The 24,451-nt window shown below is 34.4% G+C and overlaps 1 protein-coding gene across 1 annotated transcript in view; it reads left to right on the forward strand.

The window, feature by feature from the left end:
* Positions 1 to 24,451, forward strand: part of DPP10 (dipeptidyl peptidase like 10) — a 649,764-nt gene that overhangs the window by 153,217 nt on the left and 472,096 nt on the right. Inside the window, exon 3 of the mRNA XM_047084533.1 lies at positions 23,180 to 23,275. Coding sequence (XP_046940489.1) covers positions 23,180 to 23,275 — 96 coding nt within the window. The remainder of the gene's footprint in view (positions 1 to 23,179; positions 23,276 to 24,451) is intronic.

Here is a 24,451-nt window from a genome sequence, read left to right on the forward strand (position 1 = left end):
TGACAGCTGATTAGTTATTGTTATGCAAAAACTCAAAATGAATTTATTCTCATTACTATTATGTTCTACCAAAATAATCGCTCCTGGTTATAGTTAGTTAAAATGTCATGTCATATTATGTTGCAAGCAATCTCTTGGCAGCTGCAATTTAAAAGGTGTCATTTAAGCATCTGACCTGTGTTTTAAAATGTCAAAGCAACAATTAAACTATCCCACTATGCTTTTATGATAGGGAAATAATGTTTTACAGATTTTAAGATTTGCATTACTCACTTGTAAACATCAACATCAACCAAGATGCAAATTGTTTATTTTATTTTGTTGAATTAAAAAAAAAAGGAGATATGTTGTATTGATAATCATAAGCTAAATTGTCTCTGCTTGTTTTTCCAAGAACAGCACAGATGAACCCATTTGAATATGGTATTACCCAGACATAATCAGGCTGCCAGAGAGAAAACAATGGCAGATTCCAGCAGTTTCCCCCTGGATTACATGGGTTATTGTTCCTTTTCTAACAGACTTATCTCTGATGTTGAATGAAAAATAATTTTCTCTGTCATTAATAAAGTAAGAGTAGTTATACTTTTTGTCTTTGCTTTACAGTTACATTTCTATTTTTAAGTCAAATTTGATTTCTTAGCCTCATCTTTTTGTATTGTCTAATCAGATAAATAATGGATTTAGTTTACATTGTGATGTGTTCAATTTTATCAGTCAGAAGAGAATCTGCTTTAACAAGCTACATTTATTATCTGCTTGTTACAAGCCAAATATTGCGCTAAGTGCTTTGCATGTACTATTTTCTTTATCCTCACACTACTAATGTGAAATAGATACGATTAATTTATGCCTCTTCTACATTATTCAGTTGAGTCTTACAGGTTACAGTAAATTATCTCTCATAGGACTGGAACATGGAAAAGCTGGATCACTTATGCCAGGGCTTTTCGGCTCTAGCTGGTGTCTTAACCTTTGAATATAGGTTAAGATATATTATTGCACCCATGGCAAGTATAGGCAAGAAACATGTCAGAAAAGAAAGAGAAAAATGAGTTCTGCTTTATTCCGCCCCTGATTTTTTTAAATAAGTGAATTGATTCTGTACCTGGCTTAAAGGGAGTGCACGGCAGAGAAGGAATAAGCTGGGGTAGACAAGGGGTAAATGGGAAGGGAGTGCAGAATTGAGCATTTGAAAATTATGCATGTCAGGAGCACCTGGGTGCTTAGTCGGTTAAACGTCCATCTTCAGTTCAGGTCATGATCTTGCAGTTCATGAGTTTGAGCCCTGCATCAGGCTCTGTGCTGATAGCTCAGAGCCTGGAGCCTGTTTCAGATTCTGTGTCTCCCTCTATCTTTGCCCCTGCTCCACTTACACTTTGTATCTCTCTCTGTCTCTCAAAAATAAAAACATTAAAAAAAACCTGACAGATTCCTTTAAAAAGAAAAGAAAAAGAAAATTATGCATGTCAATTCTGTATAAATTCTTTTTTCAGCTATTATATTTTATTGGAACCTCAATATCCATGATAAAATATAAGTGCCCACTTTCTTTTCTAAACCACATCGTATAACAATTATTTATATGTCACTGTACAACTTTAAATATTTTGTTATATTTTTTCTTTGAAATATACGTTTTAGAAATATGATAGCCTGGCCTCTAAAAATGGGGGGAACAAGGCAGCCTGATCCCTCAGAAGCAAAGTTTCTTTAAAGGAGGGAGTTGCATTCAACTGCTTATCCCCCTGGGGGAAAAAAGAAGACAGTGTTCTTTTTTTAATCTGCAATTATTTTAATCTGTGGGTATTTTAATCTGCGGGTATTTTAATCCGCAATTATTTGCCAGGGATTTTATCATCCAGTTCTCTGTGTTTGAACCGTAAGTTAAGATCTCCCATCCTAGAGTTCATTCATTAGGTGTGAGAGGAGACTCTGTGAAAACCAATGAAAAAAACAGACAAATAACAACCTTAATTAAATAGCCTTTTAAACTAAATAATATCCCAATTTATGCCTTTGTTCATAAAAGTGAAAATTTAGTTGAAACAATTTCAGTGAATATTCATTGTTTTGGCCTGTTTTCACCAATATTTCTCTTGTTCTAAGATTGTTCTACTAAGTGTAGGGTCCATTTGAATAAACTCTAGAAAAACTGGAATTATTAAAGTGAGACTTGGGAAACATCTTTATTCATATGGAAGACACTTCCTTAAATCTCTGCATTACAATTTGCACTTTGAATATGGCATAGAAGGTCTGTGATCCTAGATTCACAGCTCACCTTGCTTTTCCTGGGACATTATCTGTAATTATGTAACATTCGGAGAACAAGGCCAGTAAGAATACTTTCTTTTTTAATTCTTTTTATGTTTATTTATTTTTGAGAGAGAGAGACAGAGCCTGAGTGGAGAGGGGCAGAGAGAGAGGGAGACACAGAATCTGAAGCAGGCTCCAGTCTCTGAGCTGTCAGCACAGATCCCGACATGGGGCTCAAACTCTTGGACTGTGAGATCGTGACCTGAGCCAAAGTCGGACACCCAACTGACTGAGCCACCCAGGTGCCCCAAGAATACTTTTTTGCATAGATTATAATTCAACATTTAGGAATTCTTCTTGCTCCAATTACCTTGTCTCTCCCAATCACATTCATTATCTTTATTCTTTGACTCAAAGCCTGGTGTTGAGAACAATTTTTATTTTACTACAGTGCAATTCTCGGAGCGCCTGGCTGACTCAGGCAGTAGAGCATGTGACTCTTGATCTCAGGGTTATGAGTTCAAGCCCCACGTTGGGCATGGAGCCTGCTGGAAAAAAAAATGAAATTCACATTTGAAACTATCAATTTTAAAGTGAACAATCCAGGTCACCTGGGTGGCTCAGTTGGTGTCTGACTTTTGATTTTGGCTCAGGTCATGATCTCACAGTTTGTGGGATCAAGCCCCGAGTTAGGCCCTGCGCTGACAGCACGGAGCCTGTTCGGGAATCTCTCTCTTCCTCTGTCTCTCTATGCCACCCCTGCTCACTCTCAAAATAAATAAATAAACTTAAAAAAAGATAAAGTGAACGATCTATTTACTGTGAATGGCATTTACTACATTCACAATGCGTACAACCATTACTTGTATAAAATTGGAAAATATTTGTATCACCACAAAAGGAAACCTTATGCCCGGTAAGCAGTTACTCCCCATTTTCATCTTCTGTCTTCTGGCAGTCACCAATTTGCTCTTGGTCTCTACAGATTTACCTATTGTGAACATTTCATGTAAGTGTGACCAAAAAATATATGATGTTTTGTGTCTGACTTTTTGACTCAACATAATGTTTTAGAGATTCAAGGTTCTTAATTTTGATGGAGTCAGTATATTTGGTTGTTTCTCATGCTTTTTAGTATCCTACCCAAGAATCCATTGCAAAATCCAAGTCATAAGGAGTTACTGTTATTTTTTAAGAGAGTTATGATTTTTAGATTATCTCTTTAGATCAATGATTGGTTTTGAGTTAATTTTGGCATATGGTATGAAGTAGGGAATTCAACTTCATTTTTTACATAACTTAAATTTCTCTTCACACCATTTGTTGAAGAAATTCTTTTATCTCCACCATATGTTTTTTTTTAATCCTTGTTGATCATCATTGATTATAGATAATATGAATTTATTGAGGATGTGCAATTTTAATTTATTGTTCAATGTGTCTATCCTTGTGCCCACATCACACTGTTATGGTTACTGTAGCTTTGGAGTAAGTTTTCAAATGAGAGTATGAATGGTCCAACTATTTTTTTTAATTGTTTGGCTATTCAAAACTCCTTACAATTCTATATGAATTTAAAGATTGACTTTTCCATTTCTGCAAAATTAAACAGTTGGGGTTTTGATAGTGATTGTGTTGAATATGTGAATCACTTTGGGTAATACTGCCATCTTAGAAACATTAGTTTTCCAAGTGACAAACACAAATTGTCCTTCTATTTATGTCTTGGATTTCTTTCAGCAATACCTTGTAGTTTTAAATGTACAAACCTTTAACTCTTTGGTAAAATTTATTCTCAAGTATTTTATTGTTTTGGATGTTAGAGTAAATAGAATTGATTGTTTAATATCCTTTTTAATTTTTTCTTTCTTTCTTTCTTTCTTTCTTTCTTTCTTTCTTTCTTTTTTTTTTTGTTTGGATTGCTCAGTCCTGGTGTATACAAATACAACTAATTGTTGAGTGTTGATTGTGTACCCTTTAACTGTGCTGAATTAACTTTTTAGCTCTGGTAGGTTATTAAAGATTCTTTGGGCTTTTCTGCTAATATAGTTTCTTTTTTTTTTCCTTTCTAAATTCACTCCATTTTATTTCTTTGCCTTGTCTAATTATTCTGGCTGGATTCTAGTATAATGTTGAATAACAGCAATGAAAAATGAACATCCTTTTCTCGTTTCTGATCATAGGGCTAAAGCTTTCAGCCTTTCATCATTGACTATTGTCTTAGCTCTGGGTTTTTCATAAATGACCTATTTCATGTTGAGGAAGTTTCCTGCTATTCCTAGGTTTTTGTTTGTTTGTTTGTTTGTTTTAATGTTTTCATAAACAAAGAGTGATGGATTTTGTCAAATGCATTTTAGCATCAATTCAGATTATTGTGTTTCTCCTTTTTTCCCCCCTATTATGTGTTGTTACATGGTTGATCTTGTTTTGTTGAGTTACCCTTATATTCCTGGGGTAAATCTGTCTCATTAATGATACATAATCCTTTGATATGCTAAAACATTTGATTTGTTAATTGAAAAAAATTCTGTCATTCCCTGCTGGAATTGCATTGAGCATTTTTGCATCTATGTTTATAAGGAATATTGATATATTGTCCTTTCTTATGTTGTCTTTCTGGATTTGGATCAGGATAATTCTAACTTTACAGAGGAAATCAGTAAGTATTCCCTCCTCTTTGGGTTTTTAGAAAAGTTCGAGAAGCATTGATGTTAATTTTTTAAATGTTTTGTAGAATTCACAAGGAAAGTCGTCTGCTCCTGTGTATAGTTTTTATCGGGAAGTTTTTCATTACTGATTCAACGTCTTGTTTTAAATCTATAGAGTTTCTATTTCCTTTTGAGTCAGTCTGGTAGTTTGTGTGTTTCTAGAAATGTGCTCATTTTATCAGGTTATCTGATTTGTTGGTATGCAGTCAATCATTCATTGTATTCACTCACCATCCTTTTCAATTTTGTAAAATTGGAAGGGAATGCTCCCAGTTTCATATCTGACATTGTTTGCATGTTATTTTTTTCTTTGTCAGACAAATGTATGTCAGTTTTGTTCATCTTTTTAAAGGAACAACTTTTTATTTTGTTGATTCTCTCTATTGTTTTGCTCTTTCTAACCCCCCCCCCCACTTCTTTTTGTGTAAAGTTAGGTCACTGATTTAACTTCTTTCTTTTTTAATGGAGATGTTTCTGGCTATAAATATCCTTTTGAGAAATGTTTTCACTGCATCCCATTAAGTATTGGTATATTGCATTCTCATTTTCATTTGTTCCAAAGTATTTCCTAATTTCCCTTGTGATTTCTTCCTTGAAATATTTCTTCTTAAGAGTGTGTTGTTTAATTTCCTTATATAGGTGAATTTTCCAGTTTTCTTTCTGCTATTGATTTCTAGTTTCATTCTACTGAATTCAGAGAAGACACTTTGAATGATTTCAATATTTTTAAATTTATTGAGACTTGTTTTATGGTCTAAAATATGGCTTGTCTTGGAGAATATTCCATGTACTTTAAAATAATGTATTGAAAATAATGTATATATGTATGTGTGTATATATATATATATATATATATATATATATATATAAGATTTTTATAACACACACTACGTATATATTTAAAATGTCTCCTTATTAATAGTGTTGTTCAAGTCCTATATTTTCTTATTAATCTGCAGTCTAAACTTTGTATACATTCTTGAAAGTGGGCTATTGAGATCTCTAATCACCTTTGAAGACCTATTTCTTCATTTCTGTTGACATTTGGTTCACATAATTTGTGATTCTGTTATTTGGCTCTGGTATCATTATTCTTGTTATAACTTTTGGGTATAACAGTTTTCAATATATGATGTCTTTATTTGCCACAACAATTTTTGACATAGTTTATTTTTTGTGATAATAGTAGAGCCACTTCTGCTCTCTTTCATTTACTGTCTCTCTGGAATATCTTGATCCATCCATTCACCCTCAACCTATTTTTGTCTTCGGATCTAAAGTAAGCATAACAATTTTTTTAATTCAATTCTGCTGTTCTCTGCCTTTTGTTTAGAGAGTTTAATTCATTTACATTTAAAATAATTGCAACAAAGGAATTACTTCTTCAATTTTACCATTTATTTTGTCTATGTATTTTACCTTTTGTGTTTCTTAGGTCCTCCAATACTACCTTCTTTTGTCTTTGATATTTGCTTTACTCTTTTGAATTTTATTTTATTTTTTTAGATTTTCTTATGGTTACCTTTGGTATGACTATAAATATATTAAATTTATAAAAATTATTTTGAATTGATGCCAACTCAACATCAATAGCTTACATAAACTGTATTTTTATATGGCTTCGCTTTCCCTCATATTGGTTTTATTGCAGATTACATATTTTATACATTCTGCACCCTTTAACATAGATTTTTAGTTATTTCTTCATGCATTTGTCTTTTAAATCATATAAGAAATATAGAGAGACATTCCAAACCTAATATACAACAATTTTTGCTTTTATATTTAACTATGTAGTTACCTTTACTGGAGTTATTTTTTAACCTGACCTCAAGTTACTACTGCCCTCTTACTTCATCCTAAAGGAATCCCTTTAACATTTCCTGGATGCCAAATATGCTTGTTGTGACCTCTCAGATTTTGTTAATCTTGGGAGGTTTTAGTTTCTCTCACACAATTTTGAAGGATAGTTTTGCAGGATATAGAATTTTGGGTTGACAGCTTTTTCTTTCAGCACCTTCATAATGCTGTTTCATTCCCATCTGGCAACATAGTTTTTGACCAGAAATCTGCTGCTAAACACATTGAAGATCCCCTGTATGCAATTTGGTTCTCTCTTGCTGCTTTCAAGATTGTATATTTGTCCTTTGCTTTGGCAATTTGATTATAATATGTCTCAGCCTGGATCTCTCTGTGTTTGTCCTTTTTGGAGACTTTAAGCTTCTCGAGCATATAAGTGCATGTATTTTGTCAAATTTGGCAGATATTTGGCCATTATTTCTTCAAGTATTTTTTCTGTCCTTTCGTTCCTCTCCCTTTTGGACTCCCTTTGCTCATAGGGTGATATGCTTAATGGAATTCCACATGTCTCTTAGGTGTTATTGGTCTATTTTCTTCTTTGTGTTCCCCAGGCTATATCATTTCAGTTAACCTAAATTCCAGTTCACTGATTCTTTCCTTTGTCTCCTCATATCTTCTATTTGAAACCTCTAGAAAGTTTTAATTTCCATTGTGGTGCATTTCAGCTTTAGAATGTCTGTGGATTAAAAAAATTCTTTCTCTTAAATGGTATTCCCTCTCTCTCTCTCTCTCTCTCTCTCTCTCCACACACAAACACACACACACACACACACACACACACACACACACACACACACACACATTGTTCTCTTGGTTTCCTTTAGGTCTTTGTCCAGAGTGTCCTTTAGTTCTGTGAGTATATTTAAGACAATTGATTTAAAGTCTGTCTAATAAGTGTCTTGTCTGTGCTTCCTCAGGGGCAGTTTCTGTTAATCTCTTCTGTGAGTGGACCGTAGTATCTTGATTCTTTTCATGATTTAAATTTTGTATTAAAAACTATACATTTTGATTTTGATAATGTGGAACACTTTTTTTTTTATTTTTGAGAGAGACAGACAGACAGACAGAGCATGAGTGAGGGAGGGCAAAGAGAGAGGGAGACACAGAATCCAAAGCAGGCTCTAGGCACTTGAGCCACAGCCTGTGAGATCAGGACATCTGATGGTTAACCAACTGAGCCACTCAGGTGCCCCTGGAACACTTGATACATGATTTTTTCAACTCTTCAGAGCATATTTTTGTTATATGCTGTAGGCTGTAGCTGTTTTTGTGGTTGTTTAGTTGACTTTTTGGATGTATTTTGAAAAGTCAGTGTTCTCTGTCATATGTGGTCTCTGAAGTTTCTATTCCTTTAGCTTGTGTTCGGCTAGTATTTTTACAAAGAATTTCTTGAATGCTAGGATCCAAATAAACTCTCCCATTCTTTCAGATTAGTTCTGTGCTGGGGCAATTATTCAGTATTTATTTGTAGCTCTGCCTTAGCCTTCATTTCCTGTTTGTATTAAGCCTAGAGTTTAGCTGGAGGCAAAAACTTAGGGTCTTCTCAGGTCTTTTTTTGAACATGCATCCTGCCCTGGGCATGCAGGTGTTTTTCTGAATTTCCCAGTATATGTAGACACTTCAATGTCAATTACTCAAAGGGAAGCTCTTCCCAGCTTTCCTTCTCTAGCCTGAATGCTATATTTTAAGCCTTAACTGTATCTTTTTTCCCCAGGCAGCCAGGCTTATTCATTTGTCTTATAATGTTTTTGAGAATATCTGCTGATTTTCTGTGCTGAGTTTTCTGGATCAGGTGTAAGAAAAATAAATACCCCAGGTCAGTCCTTTAGGTAATCCCAGGCAGGTCAGAGCAGACAAAAAGTGTTTTGACAAAGCATCTACTCTGATTCCTCCAGAACCCAGGGACCGGGGTCCCATACTCTACATTCAGACTGTTAACTTAAAGATCACCACTGAGCCAGGGAGGGGTTTGGAGTAATGCCAAAGAAAAATGCCACAATGCTTTTCTTTTTTCTTTTTTTTTTTTTTAAGATTTTTTTCTTTTTTTTTTTTTTTCCTTTAACGTTTATTTATTTTTGAGACAGAGAGAGCATGAACAGGGAAGGGGCAGAGAGAGAGGGAGACACAGAATCTGAAACAGGCTCCAGGCTCTGAGCTGTCAGCACAGAGCCCGATGTGGAGCTCGAACCCACAGACTGTGAGATTATGACCTGAGCCGAAGTCGGCCGCTTAACCGACTGAGCGACCCAGGCGCCCTGCCACAATGCTTTTCTACTGTTTTTAAGTTGCCTTTTTCTTGATTCCGTGTTTGCTAGGTTGTTGTGAACCTCTGACTCTTTTCCAGAGTTCTGAAAAAGCTTATTCTGACAGTTTTGCTTCTTCTTCTTCTTTTTTTTAAGTGTTTCTGTGAGGAAACAGCCTCTTAGAGCTGCCTACTCCTCCATGTTCGCTGATGTCGCTTTGTTGACAAATTCTGCTGGTGCGGTTTTCATGTGCATTGGCGTCTGTCTGTGATTAACCTGAGTTCCTTACTATATTTGAAGCCTTCAAGCATAGAGTTTATAACTTTATCACCTACACAATTCCCTACACTTATTATACCAGTAAATGTTGACCAGTGACAAATTTATCCATTTAGTCCCTCTTGCATTACAAATTAGAGAATGTAAGAGAAGTATTTTGTGAAAGTTTGTGAAGACGAAATACAATAGAGCACACTCATTAAATCTAATGATATCATCAAATTAAAAAGAAAATGCACAACAGTAGAGACCTAGAATATTATGTACTATAAACTTAGCAGTTTGAAATATAGGCTAAAATAAACTTAATAAAATACATAATGAAGTACACACAGTAGAGCTTAGTGTAGGGCATTCTGACAGATTTTTGAGGACCCAAAACATACTTTTTGGGCTTTTGAATTCTGTCAACATTTACTGAGTTAGATAATAAAATTTAATAGCTGAGGTTTTTTTCTAAAATGTTGATTAATTCACATAAAATGGCAATGATAAAACTATACATGTAAATATACATAACATGTAATAAAAATAGCTATATTTTTCAGAACAAACAAAAAATATAACAGCATTATTTTTTGTTTTTTGCAAATTTGTTTAATGCCTGGATGAAAGACATTAGGATTTTCATATGTGCCCTGTGTTAATTCTTTTGCAGTAGGTTGTTTTGGTTGACATATATGAAGAATCATGGCCTCATAATTAGTTAGAAATGGAAGATGTAGTTTAATAGCTTTTACATAATTGTAGATGTCCTTGTTTGACCCTTCTTGAAAACTTAACAAATGATTGATTCTTGAAGGTTAGTTGCCATGTGGAATCTGAAAATACGTCGATAAAATATCAGTACTTTGCTACATTTAAACCCATCAGTCACCTTTTACTTTAAAAGGATCTCTTACCTATGCATGATTCTAAGCATTGTGCCTTGGACTTTTGCAAAATATGAGTTCACTGAGTTATGCCAATTTTCCAAATGTTGGTGGGGTTTGTTCTATAATATAAAATCAAAACAAAACAAAAACATAGTTAACATCACTGATGGTACAACTTATGAATCTCACTAGATAAGTTTTGGGAAGCTTTCACACTCAAGGGAGAGGACAACCCTTCCAAAATGCAAATATTTGCTTGAAAGTTTAAATTTTATAATTTGTAACAGCCACTTGTGTTTGGTTTTTGTGTGTTTGTGTACACGTGCATGTATGTGTGCTTTATATGAGAGGTTCATTTCATTTTGAAGGCAAACATTTGCCAGACACAGGTATCCTTTACTCTCTGAAAGTTGGCATTGTGTGACTTTGTTTTTGTGAAAAATTTACATTAGTACAGTGTAGAAGTGCAAATCCCCTTTGGATTTCTTTTGTTTCGCAAAAACAGATAGTGATGTAGGACTTCAATAAAAGTGGAAGTGGTATAATGTGATGTCTCAGAAGGCAGGGGATGCTCTTTGCTTTACGCCATTTCAGCTTACAAAGTTTTCATAGGGATGGTCTACTTTCAGACAGTGAATGAAACCTATATTTTAATCTGAAGTCATTGTTTGTTATTCATTACTTCCATTAAATTCATGTTACATGAAGAAAAAAAAAGTGGTTAGTTGAGCACAACCAGCTGCTGCCAAGATGTTTTTCCTTGAGATAACTTCCAAGTTGATGCACAATGGAAGTGTTTTTGTTTTTATTGTTTTTAAGTTTATTTACATCTAGAGAGAGAGTGTGATAGAGAGCAGGGGATAGGCAGAGAGAGACACGAAAGAGAGAGAATCCCAGCAGGCTCTGCCCTGTCAGCGCAGAGCCCAGTGCGGGGCTTGATCGTACAAACCATGAGATCATGCCCAGAGCGGACATCAAGAGTCAGACACTTAAGCGACTGAGCCAACTGGGTACCCCTATTTTTGTTTTTGTGTACTTCAGGTTTACTGCACAGATATTAAAAAGATCTTAATAGCGATACTGAATACAATTATCATTTTTATAACTGTATCAGGAAATTCTCAAGTGAAACTGAATTTTTTTTTAATTGAGCACATGTGGAAGTAATAGTGTTGGCTAACGATAAAGTGCTGAGAATTGCACCCCGCATTGGTTTTGTACCAAGGGTGAAAATTTCAACCCAGTGTAAGGGGAAGACAATGCTGTAATAGTATTGTGTATATAATTTGAGTTTAGGACCCATTTTCACTAGTTGTTCACAAATTATACTCTGTAGATAAAGATAGGAAATCAAAATGTACTCACAGTTATGTAACTGGAATAAACAGTATACCTGAGAGAAGAACTTAAACACGTCTATAGAGGAGCCCAAGGGCTCAAAGTAGAACCATAGCACTTCAGGGTTAAAAAAAAGACATTATTTCAGAGAGAGAGAGCATTATTGCATAATTTTTCTCAAATGTGAAAAGGCTTTGTTCAAGTATATTTCTCATATTTAGCTTTTCTACTCAAATTCAGGAGATGTTAATTTGAAAAAGGTCTCAAAAAGAGGTTTGAGAATGATTAGCATTTTGAATAATTGACCAATTTGACTAATTAAACCTATGAGTAAATCCTAAAGCTCTTGGTTTATTTATTCAAGAGATGACAATTTTGAGGTAGCATTTAATAAGTCCTTCAGAACCTGGAAATACATTCTTTATTTGATGAGCACTTAGAGTCTCTGCTGAAAACAAGAGAAAGTTGAGCAAAATGTAACAGAAATTAGGGGATCTCAGAGATGCAAGCTGCTTCATAGGCCATGTGTGTGTATGTGCATGCCAGTGTGTATGCATAGTATTTCCAATTATATATGAAGAGGTCAAAAATATGCCAAAGCAGAGCTGTTCTGATTTTAGAGTTCTGACCATGTAACCCCTGTCCTTCCCCTTCCAATCTCTGTCCTAAGAGAGCTTATAGGACTTTCTAGATTACACCTGACAGTGGTGTCATTTGCTCCAACCTTTTCTCTTTACAAAGAGGAAACTGATACCTGAATAGACTGAGTGCTAATGCCATGGGAATACATGCTAGTTAAGGGTGGAATAGAACTAGATTACAATCTCCTAGCTCTAATGACTGTTCTTGAAGCCTTATTGCTTTTTCTTGTTTGAGAACAGAGAATGGGAGAATAGGTCCAAAACTGTGTTGGGAACCTTAGAGAAGGTGAACGCATCATAGGAGGCAAATTGTTTGCAATCGGTACTTGTATTTCATATTTAATGTAAAATTCCTTAAAATCCCTTGCATGTATGGTAAAAGGGGCAGGGTGGGGATGGGGAAGAAGGAGACACATAAATAAATATGGATTATCTTTTCAGCTGTTTTCTCCATTCTATTCAGTATAGACACAGCTTTGGTCATAGTTTGGTAACTTTTCACATAGCTGATTTTTAATATGTATTTTTAAAATAATATGGCTTTCTGAGGCACCTAGGTGGCTCAATCGGTTGAGCGTGTGTCTTTGGCTCAGGTCATGATATCGTGGTCTTTGAGGTTGAGTCCCGCGTTGGGCTCAGAACCTGGAGCCTGCTTCAGATCCTGTGTCTCCCTCTCTCTTATCCCTACCCTGCTCATGTTCTTTCTCTCCCTCCCTCTCTCTCTCTCTCTCTCTCTCTCAAAAACTAAATAAACATCTTAAAAAATTAAAAAATAATAATATGGCTTTCTACATGAAAGCCACATGCTAGAAATAGACTCAAGAAGGAACAGTCATTGGAAGATAATCAGATTAGGGAATAAATTCAATTAGAAGAGTTTATATTAGTAGACATTATAAGATACCAGGTTAATCTGATTCAAAAGTAGTTCTAGATGTTAAAATTAATGAGGAATTGACTGGCCTCTTTGTTCAAGAAACTTAGCTATTGCCACAAGATGTTAGAATAAGAAAAGGCAAAAGAAAGAGATCTGGAAGTAAATTCCTGGCATGCTAGAAGGAACAGAGGTCGTTTTCTGGGACCATAAAACAGGTGTTACGTGATGCACTATTTTTTTTTTTTTTTTGGTGCTTCTGCTTCAATGGATGAATTGATGTTCACAATAGTAAGAGACAAGCTGCTTGAAGTGTCCTTCACTGAAAAGAATAATGTATTATTTGTGATTCATATTTTTGACTTCATGGATTCAACATAGTTCAGTGTCCTTCCTCCAAAATAGACCTTTGAGTGAAATGAACGTTTTATCTTTTTTTTTTCATTAATTACTAGAAGAAACTCAACTGTACTTTTGGTAGAATAGATCTGAGAATATACATTTTGAAACATGTTTGCTTAGGGAAACAACTGTGAGAGGCGAAGATATTCCGAAAGAACAAAAAAAAAATTTTAGGTTCCAAAATTGAAATTTTTATTTTTTTTTAGTTTTTACTTATTTTTGAGAGAGACAGAGGCAGAGTGTGATCAGAGGAGGGGCACAGAGAAAGGGAGACAGAATCTGAAGCAGGTTTAGAACTGTCAGTACAGAGCCTGATGCGGGGTTCAAACTCATAAACTGAGATCATGGCCTGAGCCGAAGTCTGATACCCAGGTGCCCCCTGAAATTGAAAATTTTAAAGATACTTCTTATTAACCAATACATTTTGTTTTTATTTTTTTTTGGGCTTATACATGTTAATGTTTCAATCATAATAATGACAGTGACTGACTTTAAGTGAACTGAATATTTTGCCTAATGATTTTCATGGATTTATTTATGTAAATACATTTATTTAAAAAAAGCAATAGGTGTAACTTGTGACACATCTTGTGTTTTTTTTTTCTGTTCTAATAATGTGTTCTTTTTTTCATCAAATTTACATTATGAACTATCTAATTCTTTAACTGAGAGTTAGTAAATGTTTATTCATTTTCTGGGTAATGAATGAGGACACTTTAAAGAGAATTTGGGATTGTGTATCTGATCTCAAATGACATAAACTTTGACAGCATTTAGTCTGCTGTATAGTGTTTCAGCATCCTAATGAAAGAAAAGAATGGGGGAAAACTAGAAAGTAAGAGGGTGAGTAATGCTACAGCTGTTAGGTGGTAAAAGAAAACTTTTAAGTTCTGTCCACTGGTTAGGAAATGTACAAACAACAGATATTTTGTCTAGGTCTGGAATTTAGCAATGACTCTAATGATTTTTATTCTGTGTTTTCAACTAGTTTTATAAGGAGGTGTGGAAGGGATATTATCCTTTCAATGAACTTTAAAAATTTACCCATGTTTCACATTGAAATGCACTAAAAGAGTAGCCCGAACTGACTGACACTAAACACAGAGAATGAGAATAACCTGTAAGACTAAATAGAGATTTAAACAGCGTGGTGGGAAATGCAGGTGCTGGTGGTACAGTGGTCATCTGGAGAGAAGAGAGAGTCACAAGAACAGAAAAGGCAAATGGCTTTGCAATTCTCATGGGTAATTCTGAGTAACTGCCAGATTAGATTTTCCTTTTTATTAGTATTTTAACAGCAAATTATTTCAAATAGGATTTAAATTAAAAGAAACATTTCTGAACCTCTGATGTGGAGAGTAAACTAGATAAAAAGTAACACAATTGGTTTCTATAAAGAGAAACCAAGAACTGAAAGTCATAAATTAGTTTTTCTTCAATTCAGTACTAAAGAACTTTGTTTTTTCTTCTAAGATTTTCAGTCAACTTATTTCAAAAGGCCATTTAAAAAGCAAGATTGGATTTTTGGAAGAAAGCACACAAATACCAGTAGCCGTCTATGATCTTGAATGACAGACCAGAGCAGAAAAAAGAACATGATATGAATTATTTAATGTCAGTTCTGTCATTGCATTCATGTTGCCAAAGCTGAGTATTTTAGCTAAGATTCTGTATCTTGTAACAATTTAACAAATGATTACTATGTTTCTAATTCCTTTGTTATTTGAGAATAGTTGACATACAATGTTACATAAGTTTCAGAAGTAAATTTTTGTGATTTGACAAGTTTCTATATAATGCTGTGTTCCCCACTGGCGTAGCTACCATCTGTCCCTTTACATCCCTACTACAATATCATTGACTTTATTTTTCATGCTGTGCTTTTTTTTAATTGAAAAAAATTTTTCAATGTTTATTTGCGTTTTGAGAGACAGACAGACAGAGTGTAAGCAGGGGAGGGGCAGTGAGAGGGAGACACAGAATTCAAAGTAGGCTCCAGGTTCTGAGCTGTCAGCAAAGAGCCTGATGTGGGGCTTGAACTCACGACTCACGAGATCATGACTGAGCCAAAGTCAGATGCTTAACCAACTGAGCCACCAAGGCATCACTCTCATGCTGTGCTTTTTATTCCTGGGCTTTATTCATACCATAACTAGAAGCCTATTTCTGCCGTTCCCCTTTACCTATTTTACTTACCCCCTCACTCCTCTGTTCCCCTGTCCTCTTGTGATTTTGGTTATCCCTTGCGTCTCAGTGCATTTTTGTGCTACTCTTCATAATTATAACTATAATCATAGGGTCCTACTTGGTTAACCAGTACTTAGCATTTTACTAGCAACTGTTAACACATATTAGGTTTACAGACTTGCACACATGTTTACACACACAAACACACATACACACACACATACATGCATGCACACATTAGAGAGGTAGCTCCTATTTAGTTGCAAAGTAACTAGAGTTATGTGACCCAGTACTTTATTTGTGAAAAATAAGGGCTATGAGACATGTGAATATTAAGTAATATTTTTTATCTTAGGAACAGGTAGTGATTTCAGAATTTTATTTTATGAAAATGTATTAAGAAAGAAGTTTTACATGAGGAAGTCATCTCGTAAAATTATTTATATTCTGTTACCATTTTCCTTCTGACTTAGCTTCTCAGTGTTCCTTGTGAATGATCAGCACGAATGAGTGCTGTCCATGATTCTTTGTTGCAAAGTGTGGGCTTTGTGTTCACATACAGAGACAATTGTTAAAATGTATCAAATAATAAGATATCTCTGGACGATTCTAACATAAATCAGGTTCCTAAGAAATCAGATACTAATGTGGGTTATAAATGTTTGTTGATGGGATGTGGTTGGAAATGCTCCTGAAGTTGTAACACTAAATAGCATGCAACAGTGAGCAGAGGGTTAAGCTGGAAATTTCCTGACATGTTATAGGCCAATGTCTTGAAGAAAACAAACAGAAAGCCCTACTTTTTAGTGAGTGCTGTGGTATCACTCTCTCTGAGAAAAGAGAAGGACTGTGGCAATGGTACTTTCTCAGATAAGTTGGACTAGAAAGGAATTCTAGTAAGTTCTGGGGAGGGTACGCTAAGTAGTTGAATTTCAATTTGAACAAGGGTTCTTGTGGGTAAAAGACATTAAGGATATTCTTAAAATAACATTTATATAATTGTGTATCATCTTTAAAAAAAAAGATCTAACTGATACAGTATTGAAGAGGATGAGGAAATAAAACTTATTTTGAGAGACAGTATAACTTTAGTAAGTTGGAAAGATACAGGTTCCAGTTTCAGTCCTGCCTCTTACTAATCATGTAGACCTTTGTCACATTTAACCTTACTCAGCTCAGTTTCCCCTGTGGAATGAAGACACCCAATAGGGTTTGGAGGGCATTTGTAAAGAGGGATATTAATTTTAAAAGATGAACACCCCAAAATATTATGAAGATACTTGAAGAGAGAGGAGATGGAGTATAGAAGTGAGTTTGAGAAGTTTATAGGTAGAAGATGTCTTTATTCCAGGACTGAAAAAAATTCAAGAGACCTTAGGGATTGTGCCTGGAAGCTAAGGTAAATTTAAAGAAAGTAATAAACAAATAAAGGGGAAAAAAGAAGTATATAGTTCATTTTCTAAGTAATGATTAAAACCAAAGTAATCCTTAAAACACACATCTCTCTCTCTCTCTCTGATTATTGTTTAAAATAAAGATCAATTACAATAATTTGAATTACTTTGATAAGTTGATTTTAAAATAAACTCCAGGTTCAATTGCAGTTAAAAGAAAAATTCCTATGGGGCACCTGGGTGGCTCAGTTGGTTAAGCGTCCAACTCTTGATTTTGGCCCAGGTCATGATCTCACAGTTCTGTGAGCTCAAGCCCTGCATCGACAGCATAGAGCCTGCTTGGGTCTGCCTCCCTCTCTATCTGCCCCTCCCCCACTTGCTCTTTTTCTCTCTCTCAAAATAAATTGTAAAAAAATAAATTAAAAAAGAATAATTGTTATTAAATATATTAATTTACTGAAGGTCAGAGAATAAAAGTTCAAAAATATTTAATACAAATATTCAACTGTTAACTGATTTGTATGACACAAAATGGAAAAACAATGGGTCATCTCATTTCATTCATCAATAGTGATCTAAACATTTAAGTAAAGATTTTGCATATTAACCTAGCAGTATATAATAATAATAATTCACTTGGCCAATTGAGCTTTGTTATAGAGATAGAAAGTGGCTGAAATTCGGAATTTCATTTATACAACTTTTATATCAATGCATTAAAAGAGGGGAAAATGTTTATATGTAAGAGGCTGAAACTGTATAATGATATAGTAATAATTTCAAATAAAAATTCTAACTGACATAGTAATAAAAACATTACCTAAGAATGGTAGAGATTCCTTACTAAAATTCTAGAAAAATTATTTTATTCAATAATGACATATTAAGATACATAGAAATATTAAGCTCTTTTTTTAGAAGAAAAAGATAGGTGTATCATTACTACCATTATTATTCAACATTGATTTGACATTCAACATAATGGAATAATTCACTAAAATGAAAAGCTGCTTTTAGCAAATGGTGCTGGAGAAACTGGGCATCCAGTAGACAAAAATTTAAAAGAAATATAAACCTCAAACTAATTCTCACACCGACTGCAAAAAGTAACTCAAAGTGCATCAGGAGCTTCCATGTAAAATATAAAACTATGACTCTGTTAGAAAAAAGAAATGTAGGAGAAAATCTTCAGGACCATGAATAGGTGATGCACTCCTGGTTTTGACAGCAGAAACATCATTTATAAAAGGGAAAACTAATTAAAAAATTGGACCACATTGATTTAAAAGCCTTTTCTCTGGAGAAGTCCTTTTTAAGAAAAGAAAAAGACAAGATAGAGACTTGGAAGAAATATTTGAAATTAAAATATCTGACAGATGATCAGTATCTAGAATAAAGAACTTTCTAACTCAACAGTTCAGCCAACACACAAACAAAAACAATCCAGTTAGAAACAGACAGAGGGCATTAACAGACATTCCATTAAAAGAGTTACACTGTTTACATTCACATTAATTCATATTAAAAGATGTTCATCAGCTCTTAGGGAAATGCAAATTATAACCACAATAGATATCATTACAATTATATGACAATAGCTAAATTAAACACACACACACACACACACACACACACACACACACACACACAGTGTGGCAAGAATGCATAGGAACTGGATCTATATATTGCTGTTGAATATGCAAAATAATGCAACTACTCCAGACCAGAAAAACCTATGGTATTTTCTGGCAAAACTGAACATATGCTTACCGTGTGACTAAGTAGTTGCACACTGTGGCATTTATCCCAAAGAAAGGAAAATTTATTGTCATACAAAGCCTGTTAAACAATGCTCAAAGGGGCATCTGGTGGCTCAGTTGGTTGTGCATCTGGCATGCTTTGGGCTCAAGTTGTGATCCCAAGGTCATGAAATTGAGGCCCACATTGGGCTCCTGAGCATGGAGTTTGCTTAAGATTCTCCTAATGTCTCTCCCTCTGCCCCTCTCCCCCACCTGTACTCTCTTTATCTCTCTAACATTAAAAAAAAAGCTCATAGAAGCTGTAGTCCTAATAATTCAAAAACTATAAAGGACAACCCAGATGTATGTCAACAGGTAAGTGGTTCAAGAAACTGTAGTACATTTGTGCCCTAGAATATTACTCAGAGATAAAAAGACAGAGTACTGATATACTCAACAACTTAGGTGGATCTTAAGGGAATAATTTTGAGTGAAAAAAAAAATTTCAAAAAGCTTGCATATTGTATGATCCTTTTTACCTAGTATTCTTGAAATAACAAAATTGCAGAGATGGAAAATAGATTATTGTTTGTCAAATGGTTGCAGAGGGAGGCCATGGTAATAAAAGTACAGTTCTATCTAGTGATAGAACTGTTGAGTATCTAACTGGTGCTGGTTATATATGATAAAATTGCATAGAGCCAGAGACACTCACACACACACACACACACACGTACACAAATGAATGCATGTAAAATGTGAAATCTATCTGAATAATTTTGGTAGAGTATATAAATATCAATTTTTCTGATATTGATTATGCAAGGTGTTGCATGTTATTGAGAGGAACTGGATGAAGTACATAAAGAATTTTCTGTGTTATTTCTTTTTTTAAAAATTTTTTAAAGTTTATTCATTTTTTTTGATAGAGACAGAGCATGAGTGGGGGAGGGGCAGAGAGAGAGGGAGACACAGAATCCGAAGCAGACTCCAGAGTCAAACTGACAGCACAGAGCATGATGTGGGGCTTGAACTCACGGACCGTGAGATCATGACCTGAGCTGAAGTTGGACGCCCAACCGACTGAGCCACCTAGGCACCCCTGTCTGTGTTATTTCTTAAAACTGCATATGAATCTGCAAATACTTTAAAATTGTATATTATATATATGCATTATATATAATATATAATAAAATAAGAATGAGAAATAATTCTGTTTACAGTAATAAACATATAATTATAACTAAATCTAATAGAAAAAGTAAAGGATATATATGAAAAATAGAAGCTGCGGTATTATAGGGGTGCCTGAGTGGCTCAGTTGGTTAAGTGTCCAACTTCAGCTCAGGTCATGATCTCATGGTTCATGAGATTGAGCCCCACACCAGGCTCTGTACTGACAAGTCAGAGCCTGGAGCTGCTTAAGATTCTGTGTCTCCCTCTCTCTCTGCCTGTCCCCACTCACGCTCTTTCTGTCTCTCAAAAAAATAAATAAACATTTAAAACATTTTTTAAAATGATACAATATTATAAATGTACATAAAATTTAAGTGGTATAAGTAGCTCTAAATTAAAAGCTATAGTATTACACAATGGTTAAAGTTTTCCAATTTTCTGTGCATATGTGGGGCAGTTTTAATAAGATCTTCAATTTGGAAGGTTGAAATATGATTTTAAAGGCATATAAAGAAAGATGTTTGCAAATTATTGATATATAATTTGAAATATTATTTGAAAATAAGATTATTTGCTGTGGTGCCCTTGACTTATAAGGTATTTTTTCACATTAACATCTATATCTGTATTGTAAAAGATCCCATAACAAAATATGTATAAACATCTGTATCATAAAAGATACAATAGACAAAATATGGGGGAGTTTGGGTGGCTCAGTTGGTGGCTTCGGCTCAGATCGTGATCTCACAGTTTGTGGGTTCAAGCCCTGCATCAGGCTCTGTGCTGACAGCTCAGAGCCTGGAGCCTGCCTCCGATTCTGTGTCTCCCTCTCTCTCCCTCCCCCACTCCTGCTCTCTCTGTCTCTCAAAATTAAATGGAAACATTAAAAAAATTAAAAAAACAATAGACAAAATATGTGGAATTTACCTGGGAACAGAAACAAAAATCTTTGTCAGAAAAACGGGTGTGTGTTTATTTAGACAAATGTATAGTGACTTGTATCTACCATGACAGATAATACAGATCATACAGAATAGTTTCACTGCTCTAGAAATCCTCTGTGCTCCACCTATTTTTCCTCCCACCCCTGCTCCAAAACTCCTCACAGCCACTGATATTTTTAGTATCTCCATAGCTTGCCTTTTTCAGAATGTTACATAGTTGGAATCATATAATGTATATAGCCTTTTCAAATTGTCTTCTTTTAGGGCACTTGGGTGGCTCAGTTGGTTAAGCATCTGACTTTTGGTTTTGGCTCAGGTCATGATCTCACAGTTTCATGGGTTGAGGCTCCATATCAGGCTCTGCTTCCATAACACAGAGCCTGCTTGGGTTTCTCTTTTTCCCTCTCTCTCTGCTCCTCCCCCACTCACACTGCCTCTGTTTCTCTCAAAATAAATAAATAGACTTAAAAAAAACCAAATTGTCTTATTTTACTTAATAATAGGCATTGGCAGTGCTTCCATGTCTTTTCATAGTTGATAGCTCATTTTTTATCACTGCATAATATTCTGTCATCTGGATTTATCTATTTGTCTATTCATTCACCTAGTGAAGGACATCTTGGTTCTTCCAAGTTTGGGGAATTATGCATAAAGCTGCTATAAACATTCATCGCCAGAGTTTTGTGCAGACATAGGTTTTCAACTCCCCTAGGTCAATACCATAAATCACAATTGCTGGATCGTATGTTTAGTTTGGGTAGAAACCGCTTAACCCTCTTCCAAAATGTCTGTAGCACTTTGCATTCACTCTAGCAATGGATGAGAGTTGGTAATTTAATTTATAACTTAGGCCTTCTCTAATTCCCTCTGCAAGATCTTTCTCTTCCTTTCTTTGAACTTCTGTAATACTCTTTATCCTTATTCTGACATTTATCATATTCCTTCTTGCTTTGAAACAAACTATTACAAATTTTCTAATTCATTAGTTTCAAAAAACTGACACGAGATAAGTGTCTTATCTAAGAGTTATTTATCCTGATTCCCTCAGGACAGACAGATAGGTCTCCAGCATCTTACAGTAAGTACTTCATTTAAAATTTTGAAAATTAAAGGTCCATTATCTGTTGAATGAATGAAGAAAGTTCAAATTTTGATGTGTCAGACTATCAAATGGGGCATTTTGTTTTGAAAATCCATATATAATCCCAATGCCCTACGCTAGGCTTGGCATCATACAGTTCTCACTATTGTCATTAGTAATATTTTTTCCAGGTGTTTTGTAGCGATTATTTTGTGGGTTAAATACATGGCTGACTCATGTGAAAGGAAATTGCATTTGAAGTTATTGATTCTCTACCACAGCTTTTCAGCTGGAAGAAACAAAAGCTCTCACTGCAATAAGGCTGAACCTTTAAAAAACAATATCTAATGAGGTTAGTATATGTCTTTGACATTTTAGTATCAACCAGAGTGAAGGTCACAGCTGAAAGGTAACAAAGATGATTTTATACAGTAAGTAAAAAATGCTATTGAAAAGAAAGTGAAATACTGCTCACTTTTTATCGCCTCTAGTATCAAAAGCATGTTTGTTATGCCTGATTTGGGTACTTCATCCATATTCTTCTTCCATTTCATAGATTTTTGAATTGAAAAGGGGAGTGCACTTAGTTTTTATGTCAGGGGCCTATATAAATGTGTGCTTTTTATTAATATTCTGCAATTGTATTATTTGAATTTTTATGTTTATCTTTTAAATCTATTTAGTGTTTGTTTGGTAGTAATTGTGGGAACATGGTATTCGTTCTGTTTGGTGAACTTCCTTCTGAGTTGGGAAGTTTCTTTATCATTTATATTATGACCCTCAACTCTTTCGTTTTTGGTGTTTACAACAAAAATATAAGTTTAGCGTTAGGAGTATATGTCAAAGTGGTTTTGGAAAGTAATGGAATGGATTATGGTTAAGCCACGAAAAATGTGTGGGCACAGTGCACAACAGGAATTCTTAATTGCGTTTATATTATATATCACTACATCATAGGGGATTGATCTATTAAATTTGTGCTAGATGAAAATTATAATATTTAAAATAATTCAATGAAAACGTTCATGAAACAAAAAGCTTCAAATGCCAAAGGCCATATTAAAATGACTATGTTGTCCTCAACATATCTTTGAAACAAAATATTCCAAATTTTATAATTCATTAGTTTTGAAAACTAACATAAGACAAGTGTCTAATCCAAGATTTGTTTTATTTTAGATGAACTCACAAATTCATCAGAAACCAGATTGTCTTTAGAAGACCTCTTCAGGAAAGATTTTGTCCTTCATGACCCAGAAGCTCGGTGGATCAATGGTATGTGCACACATCTGTATGTGCTGTATTTATTTTGAGTTCCATGTATCTAAAATGAAATAATTATATTTGGTAGCTAATATTTTAATTAACATTATGCTTCAGCAATTATATATACCAATGTACCATTTAATCAGAAATTAATACCTTGGCTCATGTGAGAGAAAGCCAGTTCCTAAGATAGGTCATCATTCAAATTATTCTCAAGTATTAGATTGTCCTATATCTGCAGTGCCTCATGATTGCTAGTTATGTGACTTTAAGCATGTGCTAAATCTTAACATTTCTCTGGATAATGCTTTTTGGTGTAGAAATCTATACTTGTAGAAGTATAGATTTTGGGAGGCTGCGTATGTAAATGCTTCAAATTTGGCAATCAGATTAGTTTTCTTTTCTCTGTGTGGCTTTTCTTTTTAAGTTTAAGTGCTACAAACTAGGGAGAATCTTTGCAAAGTTGAAATACGTACATATGACATGGAAATATATTGCACTTTCTTTTTCTGGCTTGGTAAAAAAAAGCCCCAAAAGACAAAAACAAAACAGAACAAAAAAAGCATCTCAGTTCTTCTTAGGTTAGTTCTGATTTTATTATTGTCAAAAGTTTTAAAAAAGCTTTTAGATTTAAAAAGGAACAATGAAAAATAAAAACCACTGAATGGCTCTATGGACTTTGGTTTTTCTTAATGAAAGGTAATAGGGGAAATTATTGGATAAGAAATGTGTTGGTAAAAAGGAAGTCATGTGTCCATTTCTTGAATATTCCAGTTTGCCTGACCATTCTAATCACTGTGGTTAGATAGCTGTTAATCTTTGCCCTTCACTTTATTTAGAGATAATAACTGCTTGTTTTCAAGGCATAGACTAGATTATTTGTATGACAGATAAAAGGAGATTTGCTTTTTCATCTAATAAAGATCATCTTACATACAGCCCATTCTTTCTTCTCTAATATTCTAATTAAGTGCATTTATGCCTGCAAATTAAATGTTAATTGGTGGAAGCTATAAAAAGGATGTAACTTAGTTTGTGAGGGCAGAGGCCAAATCATGCTTGTTTACCTGGCCCTGATACAATTCCTGGAGATCAGAAGACACTCACGATTTGAATAAATGAATGAATGTATTTAATTGAAGTCCACTGTTATTTTTAGATAAACTCAAGTTTCAGTTGAAATTG

Source organism: Lynx rufus, unplaced genomic scaffold (assembly GCF_022079265.1).
Source record: "Lynx rufus isolate CCGP_SWC_20201006 ecotype Redwood Valley unplaced genomic scaffold, mLynRuf1.p SCAF_2, whole genome shotgun sequence".
In the NCBI taxonomy this organism is placed as follows: Eukaryota; Metazoa; Chordata; class Mammalia; order Carnivora; family Felidae; genus Lynx; species Lynx rufus.